A 21814-nucleotide genomic window follows, 5' to 3' on the forward strand; every position below is an offset into this window, starting at 1 on the left:
CCTCCAGGGCTACCAGCAATGAGTGTCAGACCGCAGGACTCCACCACAGAGCTTTCTGAACTGCCTGAGCCACATTATTCATCACCTGCTCCACAGGTTGCAGCTGAAGGAAATGAAATAGATGCTTTACCAGAAAATCTCTGCAGTGTTTGGCCGTCACACATCAGTCAGCTGTAATTTGAGGAGCTTTGCCCACAGCTACCTTTAACGTTACACCTGTGTGTAAATTACAACTACAATATAATATGATGAGGCAGTGGTTGCAAAGGTCTAGGTAATGGAAACGGGCCATGTGCCACCAGGGAACTTCGACTTTTCTCTTTCATTTTCAGGCCAATATAAATCAGTTGCAACTGATACATAGTGTTACCCTTTCCAGATATATAAATACTGGGAAAAAAACCCAAACAACCCACCACTGTCTCATGCTTCAGTTTCTCAGAATCCAGCAGACATTAAACACATAATTTTACATAACAAAATCTAACAGTACTAACAATCTCCTCAAAGTTCTCACTAAAATAACCTCCCCCTACACAACCTAAGAGAGCAGACCTGCCAAGCTTGAGAGATTGACAAGAAAAAAATCAAGAAAGAAGGTGACAAATAAATGGTTATTAAATTTTTTGGAAGAGTTATTTCCTGAAACAGGCATCACATCATGTGAGCTAAAGCCATGAGACACCATCACCAAGACAAAAGTGGCCAGCCTTGCAGGCAGCACTTCAACAGCAAACAGCTTGGGGGACTACCTGCCTCTGGAATCCTTCCCCAGCCTGCATTTCTGCAAAGACTGGAGCACAGAGCAGCACACCTCCCAGGGTTTCCTTCTTCAGCAGGAAAAAGAGAGTTAATATAATTAGTCCCAGGCTTAAAAATATTTACATTACTCGAGACCAACGCAGTCTGATGACCTGCAGAGAGAACTACTCCGGCAGGAACACCTCTTTCATAAATCATTCCACTCGTTATTCAAACTCAGTTTCACAAGTTTATGCTCAACTTAATCTCGAATTCATCTGCCCGTGAACCAAGCAGTCTGGTATCCAAAGCCGTTGCCTTTCTCACTCATGAAGAAATACATCGGGGAAAAAACTGAATCCTGCTTTTATGACCACATATTCATTCACAGCTGCAGTGAAGATAATGGAAGGTCCAGCTACCCAGGGTACTGGGGCAAGCGGTCACAGAAAAAGAACAGCCTGAGGACCTCTCACCGGAGTTAACCTCCAGCTCTCAACAGCCAACACCTCCGGGCCAGCCCGGGCTGGGGACACGCTGTGCTCAGAACCTGCTACGCCTAAGCCCCTGGGGACAACTCTCTGGGGACAGCTCACAGCCCCGACCTGGGACACCACGGAGCCCCGGTGCTTCAACGCGTGCGGGGCGAGCATCGCCTCCCGCCTATGCCCAGCACTGCCGGTCCCCACCGCCCTCAGCACACCCCGCCAGACCCTCCGGGACCGCGCCAGCGCCCACACCGGGACCCCCCGCACCGGCAGACACAGCCCCGGGCTCCCGCCGCCGGGCCCCGCGGGACCGACCCACTGCCCAGACAGGGCGAGCTCCGGCCCCGGGCCCCGCCGCTCGCCCGCACGTACCCGCCGGGGCAGCGCCCCGTCCCGTCCCATGGCCAGCGCCTCTCCCGCCGCCGGGCGCGCTCCGCCGCCCGCCCCGGCCGCCCCTTCCGCACGGCCGGGCCCGCCCAGCGCCGCGAGCCGGGGGGCGGGGGCGGAGACGGGTCCCGCCTCAGAGAGCCCCCGGGCCGCCCCACGGCCCGTCCGCGCCTCAGCCCCGCCTGCGGCTCGCCAATCGTCGAGGACGGCGGGTTTTGTTTTTCCCTCAGGAACGCCACCAACGCCCTTATAGAATCGCGGAATCGTCAAGGTTGGCAGAGACCTCCAAGATCATCCAGCCCGAGCATGCAGCCAGCACTGCCACTGTAACCACTAAACCACATCAGCCAGCGCCAGATCCAGACGCCTTTTGTACACCTCCTCGGACCATGACTCCATCACCTACCTGGCAACCTATTCCAATGCCTGGCCGCTCAAACAGTGAAATTTTTTTTCTAATAGCTAATCTGAATTTCCCCTGTCTTGCCTTAGGGCCATTTCCTCCCGTTGTCTCACTGCAGGCACGGCAGAGACCGGCCCCACCTCACTACAGCCTCCTGTCAGGGACTTGTGCAGAGCGAGGAGGTCCCCCCGAGCCTTCTCAAAGCTAAACAAACCCAGCTCCCTCAGGTGTTCCTCATGGGGCATGTTTTCTAGACCCTTCCCAAGCCTTGTTGCCCTTCTCTGGATATGCTACAGCCCCTCAATGTCCTTTTAGAGGTGAAGGGCCCAGAACTGAATACAGTGCAGCATCACCAATGCTGAGTACAGGGAGGAATGACTTCCTTGGTCCTACTGGTTACAATGCCCTCGATACAGGCCAGGATGCCACTGGCCTTCTTGGCCACGCTGCTGGCTCATATCCAGGTGCTGTCGACCAGCCCCCAAGAGTCCCTCCCTACCAAGCAGCTCTCAAGCCACCCCTGCCCCAGGCTGCAGCTGCAGGAGGTTGCTGTGACCCAAGTGCAGGATGTGGCACTTGACCTTACTGAACCTCACGCTGCTGTCCTCAGCCCTTTGATCGAGTCTGTCCAGGTCTCTCTGCAGAACCTTCCTGCCCTTGAGTAGATCAACACTCCCAACCAGCCTGGTGTCATCTGCAAATTTACTGAGAGTTGCTTCATCTCTTCCTCCAGACAGCTTCCAGCCCTCATTGGCTGGAGGCTATCAGTAGTGCCCTCCAGCAAAGCACTGTCCTCTGGCAAAAGGTGCAAATTAAGAGGGAAAGAGCCCTGTTGGTGCAGCTGGAACAGGGAGGCAGCTGCAGCGCCTCAACCCAGAACAGGCCCTGCATTGGCAGCTATGTTGCTGCACTGCAGATCATGTTGCAATCATCAGACATGATCTAGGGGAGGAGAAGCCCAAAGACACCTGGACACAGCTGCAGGTAAGCCAAGTGATATTCAGACCAGCCTCGTGGGGCCTTTACCTAAGGGAGCTTTAGTCTTGTCTGGTTGCAGCAGCCCCTCCCTTCAGTTGCACACACACGCCAACCTGCCACCTCACATGCTCTCACAGCTTACAGGGGCAGCTCAAAATCTCAGCTGGAACACATCTGATTTGTCTTTTGCACTCCAGTGTATCTCCCTCTCCTTCACAAACACTGTCTCCCAGCACTTCTCCTGTACCTCCCTTCTCAGCCATGCTGTCCCTCCCCAAAAGTCAGACAGATGCCTCCCTTTTGCTGTTCCTCTTCATTTTAGTAATATGTAAATCATGCTAGAAACCTGTTAGTATACTCTAAAAACACTAGGAAGCACTTGACAGAAACAATCTTCAAAAGCTCTTCTCATTCCATTCTCAGAGATGAGGGAAGCAACTCTTATCATCCACAGCCCCTTTGGATGCCTTTTATTCTTAATTTCTCTGCAGAGAAAAACTACTTTCATGGTACCAAACTACCACAGTCAGCTCAGGAAGAAACCATTATTTACTGCTCAGTGCAGGCAGGCAAGATCCAAAAGGGCAACCCAAGCAATCTACTGACCTGAGCTTGCTTGTTGGGACTTTTCCCTCCTTGGCTTCACAGCTCCCTGGCCATTCATGCAGGACAGGATGTGCACTCGGTCCTCTGCTGCAGGACTGAACATTCAGGCATGAGACACATGCACAGGCAACTGGGGCAAGAGACTGTGACTGCAAAACCCAGTCCAAGGCCAAACATTGGTCATCCATGCGCTGGAAGAGAGCTGTGCTTCAGTCACATGGGTTTTCAAACAGTCTTGAAGGACTGAACAAAATTACAATAACATTGTTAAATATTAACTTGCTGCCACTTACCCTGTAAACAGCAGCATGGCTGATTCCCTTTGTGCTCTGGAAAGGTCAGAGCAGTTTTGCTCAGTGAACACTGAGTTAAATTACAGATATTGAGATGCATCATGAGTAGTGTACAAGTACTAAAATACTAAAAGACTATGACAAAAAATACTATGACATAAAAGAAGCCCAACTCTATAGACTCTATTGTGCACCAGATCACTTGGGATAAGTGGCACATGGAGTATAAGAAATGAGCCTGAGCCAACAAACTCAGGAAATACAATTAGAGTATCAGTTTACCTTGCCTGTCTGGGGATGAATTTGAGTGGGCAGGTATCTCAGGAAGCCCCTCGAGATGGTGTACCCTGGGTAAGGTGGTATCTTCCAGAGATTCATGGACCTTTCCTGTCTCTCACCCCCTTCCTTTCAGGAAGTCTGAGAGATGGCAAACACAAGAGGTTGTTGTTCTCCCCCAGAGAGTTGGAAAGCTTTTCCAGGAGACGTGCTGGACTGATGAGTTGTTGCACTACTCCAGATAGGTCTAAGCAAAGTTAGTGAAAGAGCCAAGTGCACCCGAAGTGCTCCCGTGTGTGCTTTCCCCTTGGAGACTTGTGGGGTTTGGAAACCAGAGGAATTTTCCCCTTCACTTCAGCTGGGCTTGGACGAGCCCCAAAGTACACAGAGTAATGTAACGCTGTGAAATTATGAAATGTAGGAGACAACACTCATATTTTCTTAGTATCAAAAGAGAGGCCATTATGTAATCCTTGCTACCATGGGGGAACAGGAATGTCTACTTGGTTCCATGATTACAGGGGAAGTAGTAGCAAGTTAATGCTTAACTATGTCCTTGCAATTTGGTTCAATCCCAAGACTTAAAAAACCTCCAAAGCAGTCATGAAGTGGAAAAAGTCTGGAGTGGTTTTACTACGTGACAATACAAGGCCACCCTACAATCCAATCCACTGCCCTTCCAAAGCAGGAAATCAGTGCTCTCCAAAGAGGAGCCTGTCAGTCCGCGAGGAAAAGGGGAGACCCGATTTCCCACCCCGCCTCATAAGCGCTTGCCCTGGTGATGTCACTGACTCTTCCTGCCCCTGTGTGCTACAAAGGTACAGAAGCCAGGGCTTTGGCTATTCTAAAAACACGCCTGCCTGAGACTGAACTGGCCCCGACTCGGTGTTTTATCAGCTCAAACGCCAGGTAGAAGCGTGCACAGCCACTGCTCGTGCTGCTCCACCACCACTTTGTGGTCTGTGAGGCACGCGAGAGGGATAAGTACAGCTTGTGCTGCTCCCCACTGGGCTGGCCGAGGAGGTGCGGGCAGTGCTCGGCGGGAGCCGGGGGAGCCGGACAGCCCTCCCAGTGCAGCCTTCTCTGTGCAGCCCGGCTACCCCCGCAGGGGCTCCTGCCCCGCTGCACCACCCCACTCTGTGAGTGTGACGGGCCTTCCTACTACAGACCGTGGTGCTCATCGCTGTGCCTGTGTTACTGCCCAGAGTGAAGGTCCCACTGGTCAGCTACAGAACCACAGAGTCAGTCACTAAGGCTGGAAAAGACCTCCTGAGATCATCGAGCTCAACCTGTGGCCGATCCCCGCCTTGACAAGCAGACCAGGGCACCGAGTGCCACGTGCAGTCTTTCCGTAAACACCTCCAGGGATGGTGACTTCACCGCCTCCCTCGGCAGCCCATTTTCCAGTGTCTCATCACCGTTTACATGAAGGAATTCCTCCTGATGTCCAACCTAAACCTCTCCTGGTGCAGCCTGAGGCCATGTCCTCCTGTCCTGTCCCTTGTTCCCTGGGACCAGAGCCCGACCTCCCCCTGGCTGCACCCTCCTGTCAACAGGGAGTTGTGGAGAGCAGGAAGGGCCCCCATGAGCCTCCTTTTCTTCAGGCTGAGCCCCCCCAGGTTCTCCTCTCAGACTGGTGACCCTTTCCCAGCTCCGCTCTCTGCTCTGAACTCGCTCCAGAACACCTCCAGGGACGGTGACTGCACCACCTCCCCGGGCAGCCCATTGCAATGCCTGGCCACCCTTTCTGTGAAGAACGGGCAAGGCTGGAAGGCATCGGCGGATGTCACCGGGTCCGACCTCCCTGCTCGGGTGGTGCGGGAGGGGACCAGCCCTGCGAGCAGTGCTCTCGGCAGCCCGGGGGCAGCGCTGACGAAGGGGCGGGCCCAGCTCCCCCCACACCGTTGTGTCCCCGCGGCTCGGGACCCCCGAGCGGTGTCTCCCACACGGCGCAGGCGCGGCGGTGACGCAAAGGAGCGCGGGGAGGTGACGCAAGGCGCGCGCGGCGGTGACGCGAAAGGCGCGCGCCGTGGCCGCTCAACTGCTGCGGTGGCGATGAAGGTGGCGGTGGCCGGGTGCTGCCACGGCGCCCTGGACAAGATGTACGAGACGCTGGAGCTGCTGCAGCGGCGCCACAACGTGCGGCCCGACCTGCTGCTCTGCTGCGGGGACTTCCAGGCCGTGCGCAACGAGGCGGACCTGCGGTGCATGGCCGTGCCGGCCAAGTACCGGCACATGCAGACCTTCTACCGGTGAGCGCCGCCGGCCCGGCCCCGGCCCCGGCCCCGGCCCCGGCCCCGGCCCGACCCACGCGGGCTTGGCCGGGTCCAGCAGCTGCCGTGTCTCCGCAGGTACTACTCGGGCGAGAAGAAAGCCCCGGTGCTCACCGTGTTCATCGGCGGCAACCACGAGGCTTCCAACCACCTGCAGGAGCTGCCCTACGGCGGGTGGGTCGCGCCCAACATCTACTACTTGGGTAAGGTCCCTCCGCTCCAGTCCCGGTCCCCCGGCGATTTCCCCCACAGCCCCTGCCCTGCCCGGCCCCTCCGTGACCTCCCTCCCGTGTCCCGCAGGTTACGCGGGCGTGGTGCGGTTCCGCGGCGTGAGGATCGGCGGCATCTCGGGCATCTTCAAGTCTCACGACTACCGGAAAGGTACCGTGGGGCAGCGGGACCGGCGGGGCGGGCAGCCGAGAGGGGAGGGGAGAGCCAGGGCCGCAGCGTCGTGTGAGAGTCTGGCTGTGCTCAGCTCCGAAACGTCTCTTAGTCTGGAAACCACCCTTGGTTCAATACACGGATTTTTCTGGAGTTGGTAGATGAGTCTGTAGCTGCCCGGCGACCACAGCAGGAAGCAAGGAGCCTTTGGAGTGTTGTTGGAACAGTGTTGATTTTTCCGTGGCAGTGTTCTTTCAGCGTGCAGTGCAACACTGATTTTCCTTGAGTGAAACAGTCAGTTTGTAACTGTGACACTATATAAGTGTATTGTCCTGCCTTGAAGTTTAGGGCCAGTACATCTTGTTCCTCCTGGTTATGTGGGTGTGTATTCAAGAGTTCTTCCTGGGAAGGGTGTCACAGATGATACCCCATGTCAGTGAGTAGAAGATAGTTTATTCTTTCTGATCTCAGCACTTGAAAGAGTGGTCTCTGTGGTTACTTTACTGTGCTGTCTTTACTAACAAATACCTTCAGAGAAGCTTTGCAAAATACTGAACCAGTTTTATAGAACACTTGGTTGTGTCTAATACTTTGCTGTCATCAAGGGGGCACTTCATATGCCTGAATATTGCATGAGGGAGATGAGACTCTTTAGGCAATAACTAAAACAGCAATTTTTCTGTTAATTCTGTAGAGTATGTAGGAGCTATGCTAGGCATTTATGTGTTTCGTCCCAAGGCAAAGTTGGAAACTCATCCTTTGTCAGGGTACATGTTGGTGCTTCCGGAGCCTGTGGTGTCTGCGGACAGTGACTGGGATGTTTAGGCTGCTGCTGAACCTGTTAAGCTGTAGTTTCATGGTGGGTGGCAGCACTCTGAACAATCATGAAAAATCACAGCCTTGTATTTGGGGTTACTCTAGGTGTCTGTGTGACCCAAAAAAACTGCTGTGTTGGAGGGAACTAGTGATTCAGGCAACTATTCTTGTTTCCAACATTTCAGGCCACTTTGAGTGCCCACCATACAACCAGCAGACCATCAGAAGTGCTTACCATGTGAGGAATATTGAAGTCTTCAAACTCAAACAGGTCAGTGAAAAGCCCATTCTTTAAACAAGGGTAATTTTCATTAATTTGGAAATAGGACGTTAAAGCTACTCTGATCACATGTGCTGAATATTGAACATGCTTTGACAGGTTGATCAGACATCTGAGGGGTGTGTCCTTTGAGGAGGAATATTGTGCTTAGCCATTATCCCTTTTAAATAAAGCTTTTAAAAGTTTCCTGGGGAGGAAGATGCCTTTGATTGTGGGCAGAGGACTTGCTCTCTATCTGTGATTTCCTCTGAGTGCCTGACTTATGGTGATGACACGAACTCTTTTATAAGGCAGTATAAAGCACAGCTGGCTGCCTGAAGTAATTTCTAAACCCCTTTGTCAATATGTTGTATTTATGCCATGTGCTTTTTGGCCTGACAGCTAAAGCGTCCCATCGATATATTTATGTCACATGACTGGCCAAGGAGCATCTATCACTATGGAAACAAGAAACAGCTCCTCAAAATGAAATCCTTCTTCCGTCAAGAAGTGGAGAGCAACACGTTGGGAAGCCCTGCTGCTTCAGAGCTTCTGCAGCACCTGAAACCCACCTACTGGTTCTCAGCACATCTCCACGTTAAATTTGCAGCTTTCATGCAACACGAGGTAAAGGGGGACAGAAAATGAATGTATGTGTCCCAGGCACACTTTAGAATTCTTATGCAGGTAATCTGTCCAGAAAAGCAATTTAGGGGTTTTTGTTCTTAAAACTCAAGTTAAAACCATGAAAGATTATTAAATGGTGTTAGGAGTACTGTTTTAAATTAAAGAGATGTTATAAATGAAGGGTGTAACTCCCTAATCTTCAGGAACAGCATGGAATACCTATTGTTCTTGAAACTTGTGAATTTAACTGTATAGAAAAGCACTCTCCTGCTCTGTTGAGGAAGCAGGTAACTTGACAATAGGTGAGAAAAAGGAGGCAATTTCAAATAAGGTGGTAAGGGAGTGACTGAAGAGGATGGTTGCCTGACAGTGGGAGGATCCCTGTAGTACAGCTTTGCAGGTCTGGTAGCCCAGGTTTAAGCCAAAAAGCAGCCTGTAGTTGAAACAGTTATTTCTGAAGTGGTGCCAGTCCTATTTGCAAGTTAATTATATGAAAAAATGTAACTCCAGACCTTGTAGGCTCAGCAAGTCTGTTTCCAATTAAGTTGCAGTTTCTCTTTTTGCTCCAAGGCTGGATGTGCTCAGCTGCCTTGGTTAGTGCTGAAATGTAGCTCTTGCTTTATCTTGCTAATATCTGCACCCTGCTTCCTGTTAGACTCCCAGTGAAGTCTGTCATTCTCTTTGTCCCTGCTAATTTTCTATTTCAGAAAATATTTTTCTGTAGAAATTAACCCCTTAAACCTGTCTATACAGCTTGTTTAGAATGGTCAAATGTCACATAAGTGCTAATAATTGTGTTAACACTATTTGCTTTCTAGACAAACTCCAAAGAAGAGTTACCAAAAGCAACCAAGTTTCTGGCTCTGGATAAATGCTTGCCACACAGAGACTTCCTGCAGGTGATGAACATTTGTAGAAGGTTTTCACTTTAAGTATTTCATTTGTTTGAACTGCTAGTGCTATTCTTAGGTATAAGATGAAGAATAGTGCTGATAAGTGGAGGAATTTTAAAGAAACTAGGAATGCTGGGTGTATGGAATAGTCTTTGTAGGATTTTGTCCTGAACTAAGCAGACCATGTTGTGTAGGTGCAGTGTTTCCTTAATCTTACCATTTCCATCCAGCTTAGAACAAGTACCTGACTCCAGTGGATGAGTATAAAATAGATTGGTGTGAGAGTGAGCTGCTGACAGCGTGTTTTTCAAATGCACTGAAGTGTTTTACTAGTCTTAGAGTAGCTTTTATTTATCATGCCAAGGGGAAGATGGTTCATTGTCCTTTGGATGTGTCGTGGGATCCATTTGCCCTAGTAAATACCTTCGAAGGTGGAAGAGAGTATGAGGATGGGCTCTATGCAAAGGGACATGAATGCTTGTCCAGACTTAAAATCCTGTAACAAAACTGATCTGGATTAGTACTACCTCCAGCAGCATAAAGGGTTTAATTATTTTGTGGAGTATTTAAAGTTAGAGTCTGACTAGGGCTTTGGCTAACCCACATGGTTTGATTTGGGTTAATGTCACTGAAGACAAAGTGATCCGAATTTCAATTCATCATAAAAGAGTTTAAAAATATTTCCTCTTAATTCATAGCTGTGCTAAGAGTGGTGTTCATACAGCAGAATGACTGTTCTTGTCAGTTTTTGGTGTGTATTCACCTAGAAGTGTCTTGGTTTGAAAGAGAGATGTCTGCCAAAGAAGGTGGGAGCCTCTCATGGAATAGAAAATATGGCCCCGTACCCTCCAAATTATTACAGCTTTTAAATTATGGGGCTTTCAGGCAAAGATACGAGAGAAGCAATAACAGTTCTTGACTAGAAAATGTGTATTTATGTATTCTCGGCCTTCTCTCGGCCGCAGGCACTTTCCCTTCGGTGCAGTTCCGGTCACAGCCAGCAGGGGCGCTGGTGGCTCCCGGCCGGGCAGGGCAGGGGCGATGATTGCCCCGCGCCTGCAGGGGGCGCTGTGGCCGCCGCTCTGCCCGTGGGTGATGGCGGGAGAGAGGGAAAAGGGGCTTCCCTTGCAGCCCCGCAGGGGCAGCCGGGCCGGTGCCCTCCGGACGGCGAAATGGCTGCAGCAGGAACCTCGGGGCGGCGGCTGGAACGGCAGAGGCCAGCAGGCCTCCAGGGGCAGCGAGTCCAAGGGTAGCAAGAGCCCCAAGAGGTGGCAGAAGGAGTGGGGGGTCCCAGTGAGCGCTGGTTTCAGGCTAAAGTATAACAAAAACCCAAAGCAGTGGCAGAAAATGGCCGGGGCTGTGCAGCGGCAGCCGGGCTCCTGAAGGCAGCTGGGAGATGCTCCCTTGGAGTGAGGAGGAGTTTTCTCCTGAGGCACCTGAATAGATGGTGAGTGTCCTTCCCAGGGAGATGGGTGTTAACAAGGTCCCAGTCCCACGGCCGCTCTGCTGAGCTGAGGCTCACCCACAGTAAGGAGAACCAGTGAGGGACAGAACGCCGCGGTGGCAGCGAATTCTCCCTGCAGCAGCAGCCTGGCACCAAGACCACAACTGTCTCACCTCTGACCCTGCGAGTGAGCAAGGGCTGACACCAGCCCCTCACCCCCATCCAAAATCTGGCAGTATCTCTGCCTTTCCCAAGAGAAAACCCCCCACCTAAGAGATGTAGCAAACTGCATACCCTCCCTTGTCCTAGCCACATCTTTTTTCTCTTAAGTATCTGTTGTTCCGGTCTCTTGGGCAAATGGGAGAAAAATTCCCAAAGAGAAACTGAAAAAAAAAGGAACAAATCCTGCCCTCCAACAAAAGGCAGCATGAATTTAGAAGCAGGCAAATTCTAAGTTCCATCACTGTCCAATTGCTGGCAGTAAGGGAGAGAGTGTGTTCTGCTTTTTAATTGCTGTAAGCTGAAATTTAGAAATGCTTTTTTTACTGTCACTGATTGTCCTTTGTTAGCCCTTCATGGGGGGCTGGCTTGAGAGGACTTGTTTGGTTGAGACCACAAGCTCAATGTACTTTAAACTTCATTAAAACTCTGTACAGTGAAAGTAACATTTGAAACTTTAATCAGCTTCTGGTGTCAAGAGAAATAACTCACTTCATCTGTTTTCTGTGTGTTTGTAAGTAGATAATAGACGTGGAGCATGATCCCAACGCAGGCGACTCGCTGGAGTACGATGCCGAGTGGATTGCAATCCTCAAGGCCACCAACAGTCTTGTTAATGTGACCCAGAGCTCCTGGAATATGCCTGAAAACAATGGCCTCCATGCCAAGTAAGTTGTCTTCAAAACAGAGATGAAAGTGTGGTTTGATTGTTTGTTTGTTCTGGACTGGAAGTAAAATTATATTGGAGTTGTGTTTCTGTTCTGCAGCCTGTAATGCCTGTAGGACTTGCTAAATGCCTTGGAAAGAAAAGGGGATGTTGACAAAAGATGTAGTCTAAAGCATACAACTTCTTTACTATTCTACCTGGGCAGTTAGTTTTGTTTTGCAAACTTAGATACCAGCATTTGAGGAATGAAACTATACCATAGGCTGAAAATCAGGCTGGGTTATGGGCATGGGTTGACATAATACACTAATCCTTGGTGGGGAGAAGGGTGTCTCAGTACTGACCAAAAGAAAATGAAAACCTTCCTGAAAAAGCACTTGAGAGTAAAGTGTCTATTGTAAAATGAATTTATAATCCATCTTTGAAGGTTGCACTGTGTGGTGGGAACAGGCAGTACCTTTTGACTTGCTACACTTGTTTAAACTTTATGTGCTTGATTTAGGTGGGATTACAGTGTGACAGAAGAAGCCATTAAAGAGGTGCTAGAAGAGCTGAACCATGACCTCAAAATTCCTTGCAACTTCACATTGACAGCTGCTTGCTATGATCCCAGCAAGCCCCAAAAAAACATGGAGCCAGTTCATACCATCAATCCACAGACCACTGAGTTCTGTGCCCAGTTTGGCCTCACTGACATCAATGACAGGATCCAGCAGGCTAAAGAAGAGAGCTCAGGACGAGGTGAATGTGAAGAGGAGGAGGAAGAGGAGATGGACAGTACTGGGTCAGCAGAGGAACCCAGTGAATACAATACAGATAATTCTGGCCTCTCATCCTTTAATCCTGATGAAATAATGCTGGATGAAGAAGGTGGCGATGAAGACTTGAGTACATGTTCTGTAGATCCCTCCCCTGATCACCCTCCTGAGTTCTCTACGAGCTTCTCCGACATCCGGATCATGCCAGACTCCATGGTGGTGTCGTCTGACGATGCCATGGACTCCAACAACGAGGAACTGGAGAAGTCTGGTGGGAGCAAGCAGATGGAGGAAAAGAGCTCCACTGAGAGGTCGTTAAAGCGCATCAGTGGTGATGAGAACGGGAACAGTGGTGTTAAAAAAATCAAGAGAAGGAACCAAGCTATCTATGCTGCGGAGGATGAAGATAAAACAGATTAATACTTCACAGGGTGTGTAACTAAATTCTCTCCCAGCCTTTCTGTGGGAAGGTGGTGAGAATTGTACTGGACTACGTGTGCTTTTAATGTCACATGATCTTAGTCATGTTACTTTCCTAAGCTCAGAGGCTGGATGTACTTCTCACAGGGAAGGTGGTTTACACAGAATAGACATCATAGAAAGAAGCTGAGACTTTTCCAACAAAGTACTTTGTCAAAGGATGTAAAGCTCGTATATCCTTGATTTTGCTTCAGTTCTTGGTGTATGGTGTATACTCCATATCTTCAGCTGAACCAGACTCACCATGCTTGTTTAACAAGAACTTTTAAACTGTAGCCTGAGTCCAAGCAAGAGGATGTCTGACTTACAAGACTGAATGATTTTATTTTATTGCTTTTATCTTGTTTTATACTGAACTATTAATACAAAGTAGCATACGCAATAACCCTATGAATAAAATTTGAAAACAGAATTCCCATGATAACAAAACAGCAATAGAAGAATTAAGATTTTTGTTTCTGGTAATAGTCATGCCACAGAAAAAGTTCTTGGTCATAAACAAAACAATATGTATTGTCCAGGATTGGCTTTTAATTACAGTTCTGTTACCAAACCAAGTCTTGATTTGGAGAATTACGGTTTTACGGGGACCATGGAAGAAGGGTGCATCTCTGTTCTTAAAAACTCATTTTCGTTCTGTTTTTTAAAATTTGAGAACAATGTCTTAAAATGGAAGTAGTTAGGAAGGATGGGTTCCTAAATGTGGACACCACCACTGTCTCAACTCTGACTAATTAGAGCTGTGTTTTGTGTTCATACAAGGTGATGGGAGCATAAGTTGTCTGAGACAGTAACAGCTCCCATTATCATTAGGGTGACTTTTCACTTGTCATTTCAGTAGCCGTAACTTGCTGAACTCTTAAAACTGGATTTGGAGTCTTCCAAAGCACCTTTGTAATCTTCAGCTTAGGGAGAACAGGAGCTGCCAGAATAGAGACCCTCTTGGAAGTTTTCTTTTTTATTTTTTTTGCCCTGAATTATTAGTAAATGGCACTACTTTGGCCTAAGAGGCTATGGGGATAAAACTGAGTGAATTCATGAAAATGGCAATGTTTTCAAGCATATGCCATTAGACTCATTAGCCTTCCTGACAGATGGAATTCTTCATGGCTGTGCCTGCCCCAAGAGCAGAAGTAGCTCCTGTGCTTTTCCTCCTCCAAGGAACAGGAACTGAGAAGGAGAAATCATCCTGACAGGAACAGGGAACTGGACAGGGAGCAGTGAGTGAAATGCATATGAGTGTGAGTTGTGTATCAGGGTCAGGAATCCTGTCTTTAAATAATTTCCATGATCTGGGGTTCATCTTGCTTCCTCTCCTGTCAAAAGCAGTTCACAACAAAAACTAAACATGTTAAGTATTCAAGGGCTAGAAAAGGGCATAATTAATGCTCTCAACAGTTCAATTAACAGCTCATCTGTCAGAACAGCCACCAAAGACCTGTGCTGAGGTATGAGGAGAAACTGTGAGAAACCCCGCAAGTGACACTCAGGGTGTGTAAAATAGCTGTGAACTGTCAGGTAAGTTATTGAAGCAGACGAGTCTCTTTAAGGGTCCTGGGTCTGCAGCGGTAAAATCTTAATCATGCCTCATGATCTGAACACTAAATTGGAAATAAAGTATTTTAAATATAAATTCTGTTACGGATTTGAAAAGCCTCCCAAGGAACCTAAGCATGGCATTGAACTCTCAGGGTCTGTGCACAGGAATAGAAGATGTATCTTGCATGTAATAGACTTTTCAGTCTGATTCCTTTTGTTTTTAAAATAAACTTCTGTCCTATGTTGTCCCATGACTCCCCCCGCCTTGTGATAAATGTGTTTCTAGAAGGCAGGAGACTTAGACAAGATGCAACCTTTTTGAACCTTTAAAGATTTTTCAATAAAGTATTTCAGCATCCATTGAGCAGAGTGCAGCTGGTGAACACAGTGACCATTAATGTTTTTTCAGTGTGAATAATGTCTGACCTCTAGAGTGGCCGTGCCCTTTCTTGCAGTTGTTCACACTCTCTTTGCGTTTTGCAGTGTCCTCCCCTACCTTGCTTTCATCCATTATGGATTTTCCGTGTTGGCAGGATTCTCTGCTGCAAGGAGGATTCAGTAGAAGTGCTGAGCTTCTCCAGTAGAGGCCAGATACTTCAAAAGGGAAAACTCTAGGGAATGCTGACAAATTTAAATTGGCTTTTAAGACCCAAAGTCTCCAGTCCTCTTTAAAAAGGAGATTTAGAGTCTCTCTGAAAACTTCTGAAATTTTGATGAGAAACCTCTGGAAAACGTTTCTCTGTACAACCCTTGTATTGCAGTGTTTTCAGTGAGTGTACTTAGTCTGAAACTGATTTTCCTGTTATTAATGCTTGAGAAAATGCTGTTCCATCCCAGGCCAGCACAAAGGTTTTTTCACAGCATGTCATCAGTCTGCTCAGAGAAAAACAGCAAAGAGGTATAGCCTTTATTTTTAAATTAATTTTAAAATTAAATCTACTAAAGTCACCTCGTGACTGCATCCTATGTTTATTGTACTCCCGTTATCCTGTGCAGTCTCTAGCAGCTGCCAAACCTCTGTTTTCCTGGGAAGGGCATAGGTTGAGAGGTATGAACCCGAGCTGTGATGTTTCTGCTATCTTTTCCTGGTTTTACCATCCTCCTCCCATTTAGTTCTGACTCCAGGGTGGGTACAGTCAGTGTCCCCATGCCTCAGGCTGTGTAATACGGTGGGGCTAATAAAAAAATAGATCTTACAGACCCTGTAGCACATCTTAGTGAAGTCCTGGGTTGTTTGGGGTGTTTTCATGAGAAACAAATTCAAAACCATACAAATCAATGCTGGGTAACAAAAGCAATGACAAACTAAAGGAACTCAAACCGCATCTGTGCAGCCAGGCTGAGAGGAAAGGGCGGGCTCGGGCTCGTTTCAGTTCGGGCTCGGACAAAAGGCTCGGCAGGCTCGGGCTCGTGTTCGGCTCGGGATCTTCGCGGCTTCGGTTCGGATCTGCTGGGGCGGATCTGGGCTCGGCTGGGGCTCGTTTCCACTCGGTCTCCGGCTCAGCCGGGCTCGGGCTCAGACTCGTCTCCGCTGCGCTCGGCTCCGTTCGGCTCCGCTCGGCTCGGCCCGTCACTCTCCGCGTCCCAGGAAGGCCGCGCCCTGCCCCGCGCGTGCGCACAGCGGGCGCCGTCCCGCACGCGGGTGGCGTGCGGCGGCGCAGGCGCGGTGGGGCGGCAGCGGGGGTTCGGCGCCGGCCGGTTCGCTGGGCCCGCCCCGCTACCCCCGGCCCCCGCCCGCCGCGCGCCCGCCATGAGCCCGCGCCCGCCGGCCTGAGGCGCCGCCGGTGCCGGAGCGCTCCGCCAAGATGGCGTGTGTGCTGGAGGCGCCGCTCCGCATGAGCGTCCTCTCGGTGAGTGCCGCGGGCCGGGCCCTGCCTGACCTTGGCCCCCGCTGGGCCCCTCTGTCCGGCGGCGCCGGGAGCGGCCCTGGGGCTGCGCCGGGAGCGGGGGCGGTGCGGGCGGCGGGGCCGCGCTCCTTCCCTCTGTCCCCCGCGCCGCAACTTGTCCCGGCGCTGGTTTTCCCCCTACGAGGAGCCCGTTGCGCGGCTGCGGAGGCACCGGCGCTCTGGACGTGTCCGTTCGCTGCTGACGGCTCGGGCTCGGCGGCCCCGGGAGCTGCCGCTCGGCACGCGGAGCGCCCCGGCGCTGTCGGCGCTGCCCTTCCTCGGGGGCTGCGGGGCGGGGCGGGGGCTCCCAGGTGCGCTCGCGGCCCGCCCCGGGTCGGGGGCTGTGCCGGTGCCGGAACCGGGGCTCTCTCCTCGCGGCGTCCCGGCTCCTGCGGCAGGGAGGAGCCGCCGTGCTGGGGGAGCCTGTGACAGCCACTTTCCCTTCCCGAGGGACGGCCCAGGGCGCGCAGCGGTCCTGCTGCGTCGCGGGGTGCTGGGAGTAGCGATGCAAAAGGTGCAGCCCGCGTGCTGCCGCAAGAGCGGAGGGTTGGCGCTTTTCCTTCTGTTTCCTGACAAATTCGTGTTGGTTAAGAGATCCGGTAAATTCTCTTTTTTTTTGGGGGGGGGGGGGGGGGGACTGCCTGCATATGAATACACTTTTGCGTGTTGCAGACTTCGTAGCTGATGAGGTGGAAGCCAGCATATTTTAGAAACAGAAAGCTACGGGTTCTCTGAAGTCTAGAAGAGTTTTACATGTAAATACGTAGGTCAGATAGCTAGAAGTCTATTGCTATTCTCAAAAATACTGTCTTTGGTTACACGGTGGAAGTGTATCTGTAGGACTTACGTGGCATAATTTAATAGTGTTCCTGGAGACAAAGGAGCCCTGCTGCCTCTAGATGATTCTTCTCTGTGATGTGAGACCACAGGCAAGAAGCTGCTGGTGCCTCTTCACATAGGGGTTGGGAAGCAGGAATAGATTCAACCCCATAGCAGATACTTGCTAAAGCAAGGAAGAGTTTTCAACTCTTAGAGCTTCTCTCAAGGAAAATTCATTAGGAAAAAAAATGGGCAAAGCTTAATGAAAAGAGAGCTGGCAAAAAAAAAAAAAAAAAAAAAAAAAAAAAAAAAAAAAAAAAAAAAAAAGTGAGATAATGGCAACACATCCTGGCAAGTATTCCTGAGAACCTGGAGGGAAAATTCCCTTCCCCTTTCCCACCCTTGTATTTTGGAATGCTTGCCATCTCAGACTTTGGATCTTCTCAAAAGGAATAACAAATCAGTGGTGCATAAGTGTGTAGCTTACAAGCATGGTCCTGTTGCCGAGAAGAGAATTCTCTTTGTCTTATACAGCACTATGAGAATGTTGTGGGGAATACTGTGCTGCTGTCCCATTGAAGGTCTGTGGCACAGGCTCTGAAATGTAGGTATGTTGTGACAAAGTAAGTTACAGAAAAATGTCTTGTTATGAGCTTCCTTCTTTTGGAGAACTTGTTTGTGGGTATGGCTCTTGAGCAACATTAACTGCTCTTTGAAACTTTTTCTTCCAGGAATTAATTTTTATTCTATGTAGTAATTATAATAAAATTGTGATTCAAGGTAGTGCTAATAACTGCAGTTCATAAATAGCAATCTGTTAACTTGCTTTGGCACTTACCATGTTGTCATCTACATTAAGCACCTCATCTTCTCTAGATTACACTTGAACACAGGGTTATCTTTGTGTGATGTTGCCCAACAGTAACACACTGCACATTTAAATATAATTCTGCAGGTTCCCTGCCTCTTGCCTGGGAAGTTTTGTACACTTGCTGCTACATAAGGCATTGTATGGATTGATATAAACTATTGCAATTGTTTGCTCTCTCTCTGCAGGAGGTCACAGCCAGTAGCCGCCACTATGTCGATAGATTGTTTGATCTCGATCCCCAAAAAGTCCTGCAAGGTGTCATGTAAGTCATTGAAACACTCTTGGGCTCTTGGTTGTGCATAGGCCAGGTGTACTTAGTCCCACTAGAGTGACAGGTCAAGGGCAAGGAGCTCTTCCTATGTTTTTTTTTTTTGAGAAATGTAGTTGGCAAATCTTAATACAAATATGTCAGTATTGATATAGAGATAGTATTGATATAGTCTCTCACTCTGTAGTGCATATGGTTCATAACACAGCCTCCCAGTTGCCAGAAATGAGGGTAAACATTCTGTGAGCACTGAGTTTTTTTTCAGATGTATTTCTGCCTTTTGGCCGTGTTTTGCTCCTTTTCAGGTCTGTTGAGACTCTTTTTTCTTGCTGCACTGCCAAGTCAGTGTACCTGCCTCTTACTCTTTCCCCTGCTGCCATGCCTGCGTGTTGGCTTTGACTTTTTTAGTGCTTGGCTTCTGTCTCCCCCATGGGAATTGCAAGCTGCAAGAGAATGCTTCCACAGAACTGAATTTGGATGCAAGTTATATTTCAGTACTTCTGTTTCATGCCAGTGGTCAGGGTAGAGACTGAGAGGGTGAGTCAAGGAGCAGGAGTGAAACTGCTGCATAGCTCTGGATGTTCCCTAGCTGTCCTTAGGCCACGAGCTTTCCACTAGAATCACTTTTCCAGCAAAGTAGGAAATGAGACCTTGACTGGGACTGGCTTTGGTGGTGAAACCAGATCTTTCTGGGCTTGCCAGTAACTTGCTGCCTATGGCTGCCTAATAAAACACCAGGAGAAACCAGAGGAACAAGTGGATCAAAAAGCCAAGAATGTTGGTTGTGTTGCTTAGCACGACCTAAGGTGTTCCCCAGTAGCAAATGGGGGACATCTTATTCCAAATGTCCAGGGGCAACATATCAGTGTCCCTTTAAAATACATGAAGAACCCAGTCTAGGTAAAAGTGTCCTGGAAGTTTTCTTGGTTGGAATACCCCCATACCTGTATAAGAACTTTAGATACCCTGCTGTAACTATGTGCAGGTTCTTAACTCTGCTCAAGGGGAGTCTGGTTTTGCTTCCACCCCTTGGCCTTCGTGGTCCCCTCCTGATAAGGGTGGTGAGGTGGTCCTGGGGAAGGATGTGTCTCATCCAGTCCCAGTGGGGTGACTTAGCCCCTCTTTTCTCCCTGGCAGATGCTCTGAGCCATGGTTGGCGCTCCGTCCCTGCTCTCCTTCCTTTTCGAAGGACTGGAGCCCACAGCCCTTGGTAACCCCTTCCCTATCTTTTGATATGTTATTCATCTTTTGCAGTATAACTGATCTCCCAGGAACCAGAGTTTTAGGCAGTATCTTTGTCTTGGGTAGGATCTGAAATTCTTCATCTTGTCTATGGGTGTCAGTGGATTCTATGCTGAGATTCTTTTCTTGTATTTAAAGACAAGAAAATACCAATTTATTTCACAAAATCTCTCACAGGGCAGATTTGGATGGTAAAACTGTATTTGTGATGCTCTGGCTGCAATCTTAATTGTGAGAGTATCTTTACTGATTCTGAGCCAGTCCTTTGTGGCAGATTTGATTTTGAAATATTGGTGGGTGGTTGTTTGACAGTCCAATTTAGAAAAAAAATTATATAAAATATAGAATAAGAATATGAAAGAATACAAAATTTATATAAAAGATGGAATTTAGAGTAGTGTATATATTAAAAATTTCTGTCAGTCCAGGATTCTTTTTGGGCAGCAAAATACTGCTTTGTCCTTCTTTCTTTGATTTCAGGGTACATGCAGAGATGTTGAAGTTAGAATGATCTAGTATTTGGGGTGGAGTAGGAAGGGATTAAAGTTTTTCCAGAAGTGCCTGTCAGAAGCTTTACCAGATATGCTGCATCCTTTGCAGAAGATCTTTGTTTCCTAAGATATGCTGTTTTTCCCCTGCATCCTGGCTGGAAATACTGATGACCTAGATTTTTATTTTGATTGATGGAACTGTATGAATATCAAGGATCAGAAAATGGGCTGTTGTAAGAGGCTTTGTTTCTGCCGATTGTCTTCAGTTATGATAGTCCTGTTTTTTGTATGCTTGAATGAATAACTTGGGCTTGGGGCTTTTTTCATTGCATCCTTGTAATTTTAATGAAACCCAACTTCTGAATGAGCTTTGATAAAGGTATAATGTACGTAAATGCTTCTTGAACTTGAAAATCATGCCAGTCCAGTTTTCATCTTGTAACTTGAGAAAGCTTTAATTGCATATTCTGAAAGCATTTAAATGATTAAAATCTTATTTTTTCCTTGCTTTCCCATGAATTTTCAGAGAGGTGGTGTTCAGTTTTCCTCGTCTAGACAATAAAGCTTTACCTGGTTAAGAGCTTTTTTCTTTTCCTTCTATTGGGAAAACAGAAACCACTTCCTTGTTGTCCATTACTGCTGTATGTGGATCTATTGATCTTATTTTAAAATGCCAAGTTTCCTGCAGAACTTCTGTTCACATAATTTTTGTCCTGCTCATCTGGGTATGGATAGTGGCTAGGAAGGGGAGAATTGGACCTGCCCCTAAATCCTGAATTTCTGTTCATGATTTGAGAAGTTAGGATGACTACTGCCTTTTTTACTGTACCTGGTAGTGCACTAAAGTGTTCAAAGCCCATCTCCATACCCACATCTGTGTGGCAGAGTGTGTATTTACCTTCTGCTTACTGTCTTTGTAGATGAGCATGGTTAATATAGTAGTTCCCTTCTGTAAACACGGACTCTAAATTGTGGCCATTCTTATGCTTGAGAGATCTTTACAGGTTTGCTTTGTGTCTCCTTAGGTGCTCCTGTGACCCTTTCTTCTTGCTGTTGTAGAGCTCAGGTTTCTCCAGTGTGCTCAGAGTGCATTCTGCAAGGTCAGCACTGATGTCAGGTGTGCAGCTCTTGAGTGCAGCTCGTGTTGGCAGTGCTTACATTGCCTCACACAGATACTGCAGTGCATTAAATGCTGTGGTCTCTCTGAGGTTCTCTTTAATGTTTTGCTGTTATTGGCAGAGGAACAGAAGTGGTTCTGTAAATTTCTGGGCTTTTATAAGAGCTTCATTTGTCCCAAGGTTGTTCCTGCAGCATCATCTTGTACTTTGCAGTATTTATTTTTTTTAAAAGAATTTCTGGGTTGTGATCCTTAGACTGTCATTTGCTTTTCACCTGCTATTAAGCTCAGGACCACATTGTTCAGATGCAAGACTGATACCTGTTTTTATCCTCTAATTTTTTTGCTGGTTGGGGGCTTCTTTGAGAGACATTATGATTACATTTAGTCTGATGCCTTCAAAGTGGTGATCTATCATTTTATGGAGAACTCTGTAATCCCACCTCAAGGCTGGGTTTGAAAGGAGCATCTTTTCTGACAAGCCTGGCTTACTCAAGGTCCCAGCTGTTTCTCATCAGGCTATTCCTCAGCAGTCAGAGGGTGTCATCCTTTAAGACTTGTAAATTACCATCTTTGTGGTGCACTGAGAATT

At 48.4% G+C, this 21814-nt stretch overlaps 3 protein-coding genes across 6 annotated transcripts in view; 2 read left to right on the plus strand and 1 right to left on the minus strand.

The window, feature by feature from the left end:
• The window catches only part of PPP2R3A (protein phosphatase 2 regulatory subunit B''alpha), a 52987-nt gene extending 51315 nt beyond the window's left edge, over positions 1–1672 (minus strand). Inside the window, exon 1 of the mRNA XM_053951651.1 lies at positions 1602–1672. The gene's annotated coding sequence lies outside the window, so the exon portion shown is untranslated. The remainder of the gene's footprint in view (positions 1–1601) is intronic.
• Positions 1673–6204: 4532 nt separating this feature from the next.
• On the plus strand, positions 6205–14782 carry DBR1 (debranching RNA lariats 1). Its single transcript, XM_053951243.1, has 8 exons — positions 6205–6424; positions 6524–6648; positions 6746–6826; positions 7828–7913; positions 8304–8528; positions 9347–9427; positions 11607–11752; positions 12254–14782. Exons 1-8 carry the CDS (start codon positions 6228–6230, stop codon positions 12927–12929), a joined length of 1617 nt encoding a protein of 538 aa, XP_053807218.1. The 5' UTR covers positions 6205–6227; the 3' UTR covers positions 12930–14782.
• A 1467-nt stretch (positions 14783–16249) lies between these two features.
• ARMC8 (armadillo repeat containing 8) overlaps positions 16250–21814 on the plus strand; it is a 63059-nt gene continuing 57494 nt past the window's right edge. For 2 of the 4 annotated variants that reach the window (XM_053951239.1, XM_053951241.1), the window contains exons 1-2: positions 16250–16378; positions 18290–18366. In XM_053951239.1, the coding sequence (XP_053807214.1) occupies positions 16334–16378; positions 18290–18366 (122 nt within the window). In that variant the 5' untranslated portion in view covers positions 16250–16333. Of the gene's footprint in view, positions 16379–18289; positions 18367–21130; positions 21206–21814 lie in introns of those variants that run through there. The other 2 variants (XM_053951240.1, XM_053951242.1) reach the window with 2 other exon arrangements.

The sequence above is a fragment of the Vidua chalybeata genome, chromosome 10 (genome assembly GCF_026979565.1).
Source record: "Vidua chalybeata isolate OUT-0048 chromosome 10, bVidCha1 merged haplotype, whole genome shotgun sequence".
Taxonomy (NCBI): Eukaryota; Metazoa; Chordata; class Aves; order Passeriformes; family Viduidae; genus Vidua; species Vidua chalybeata.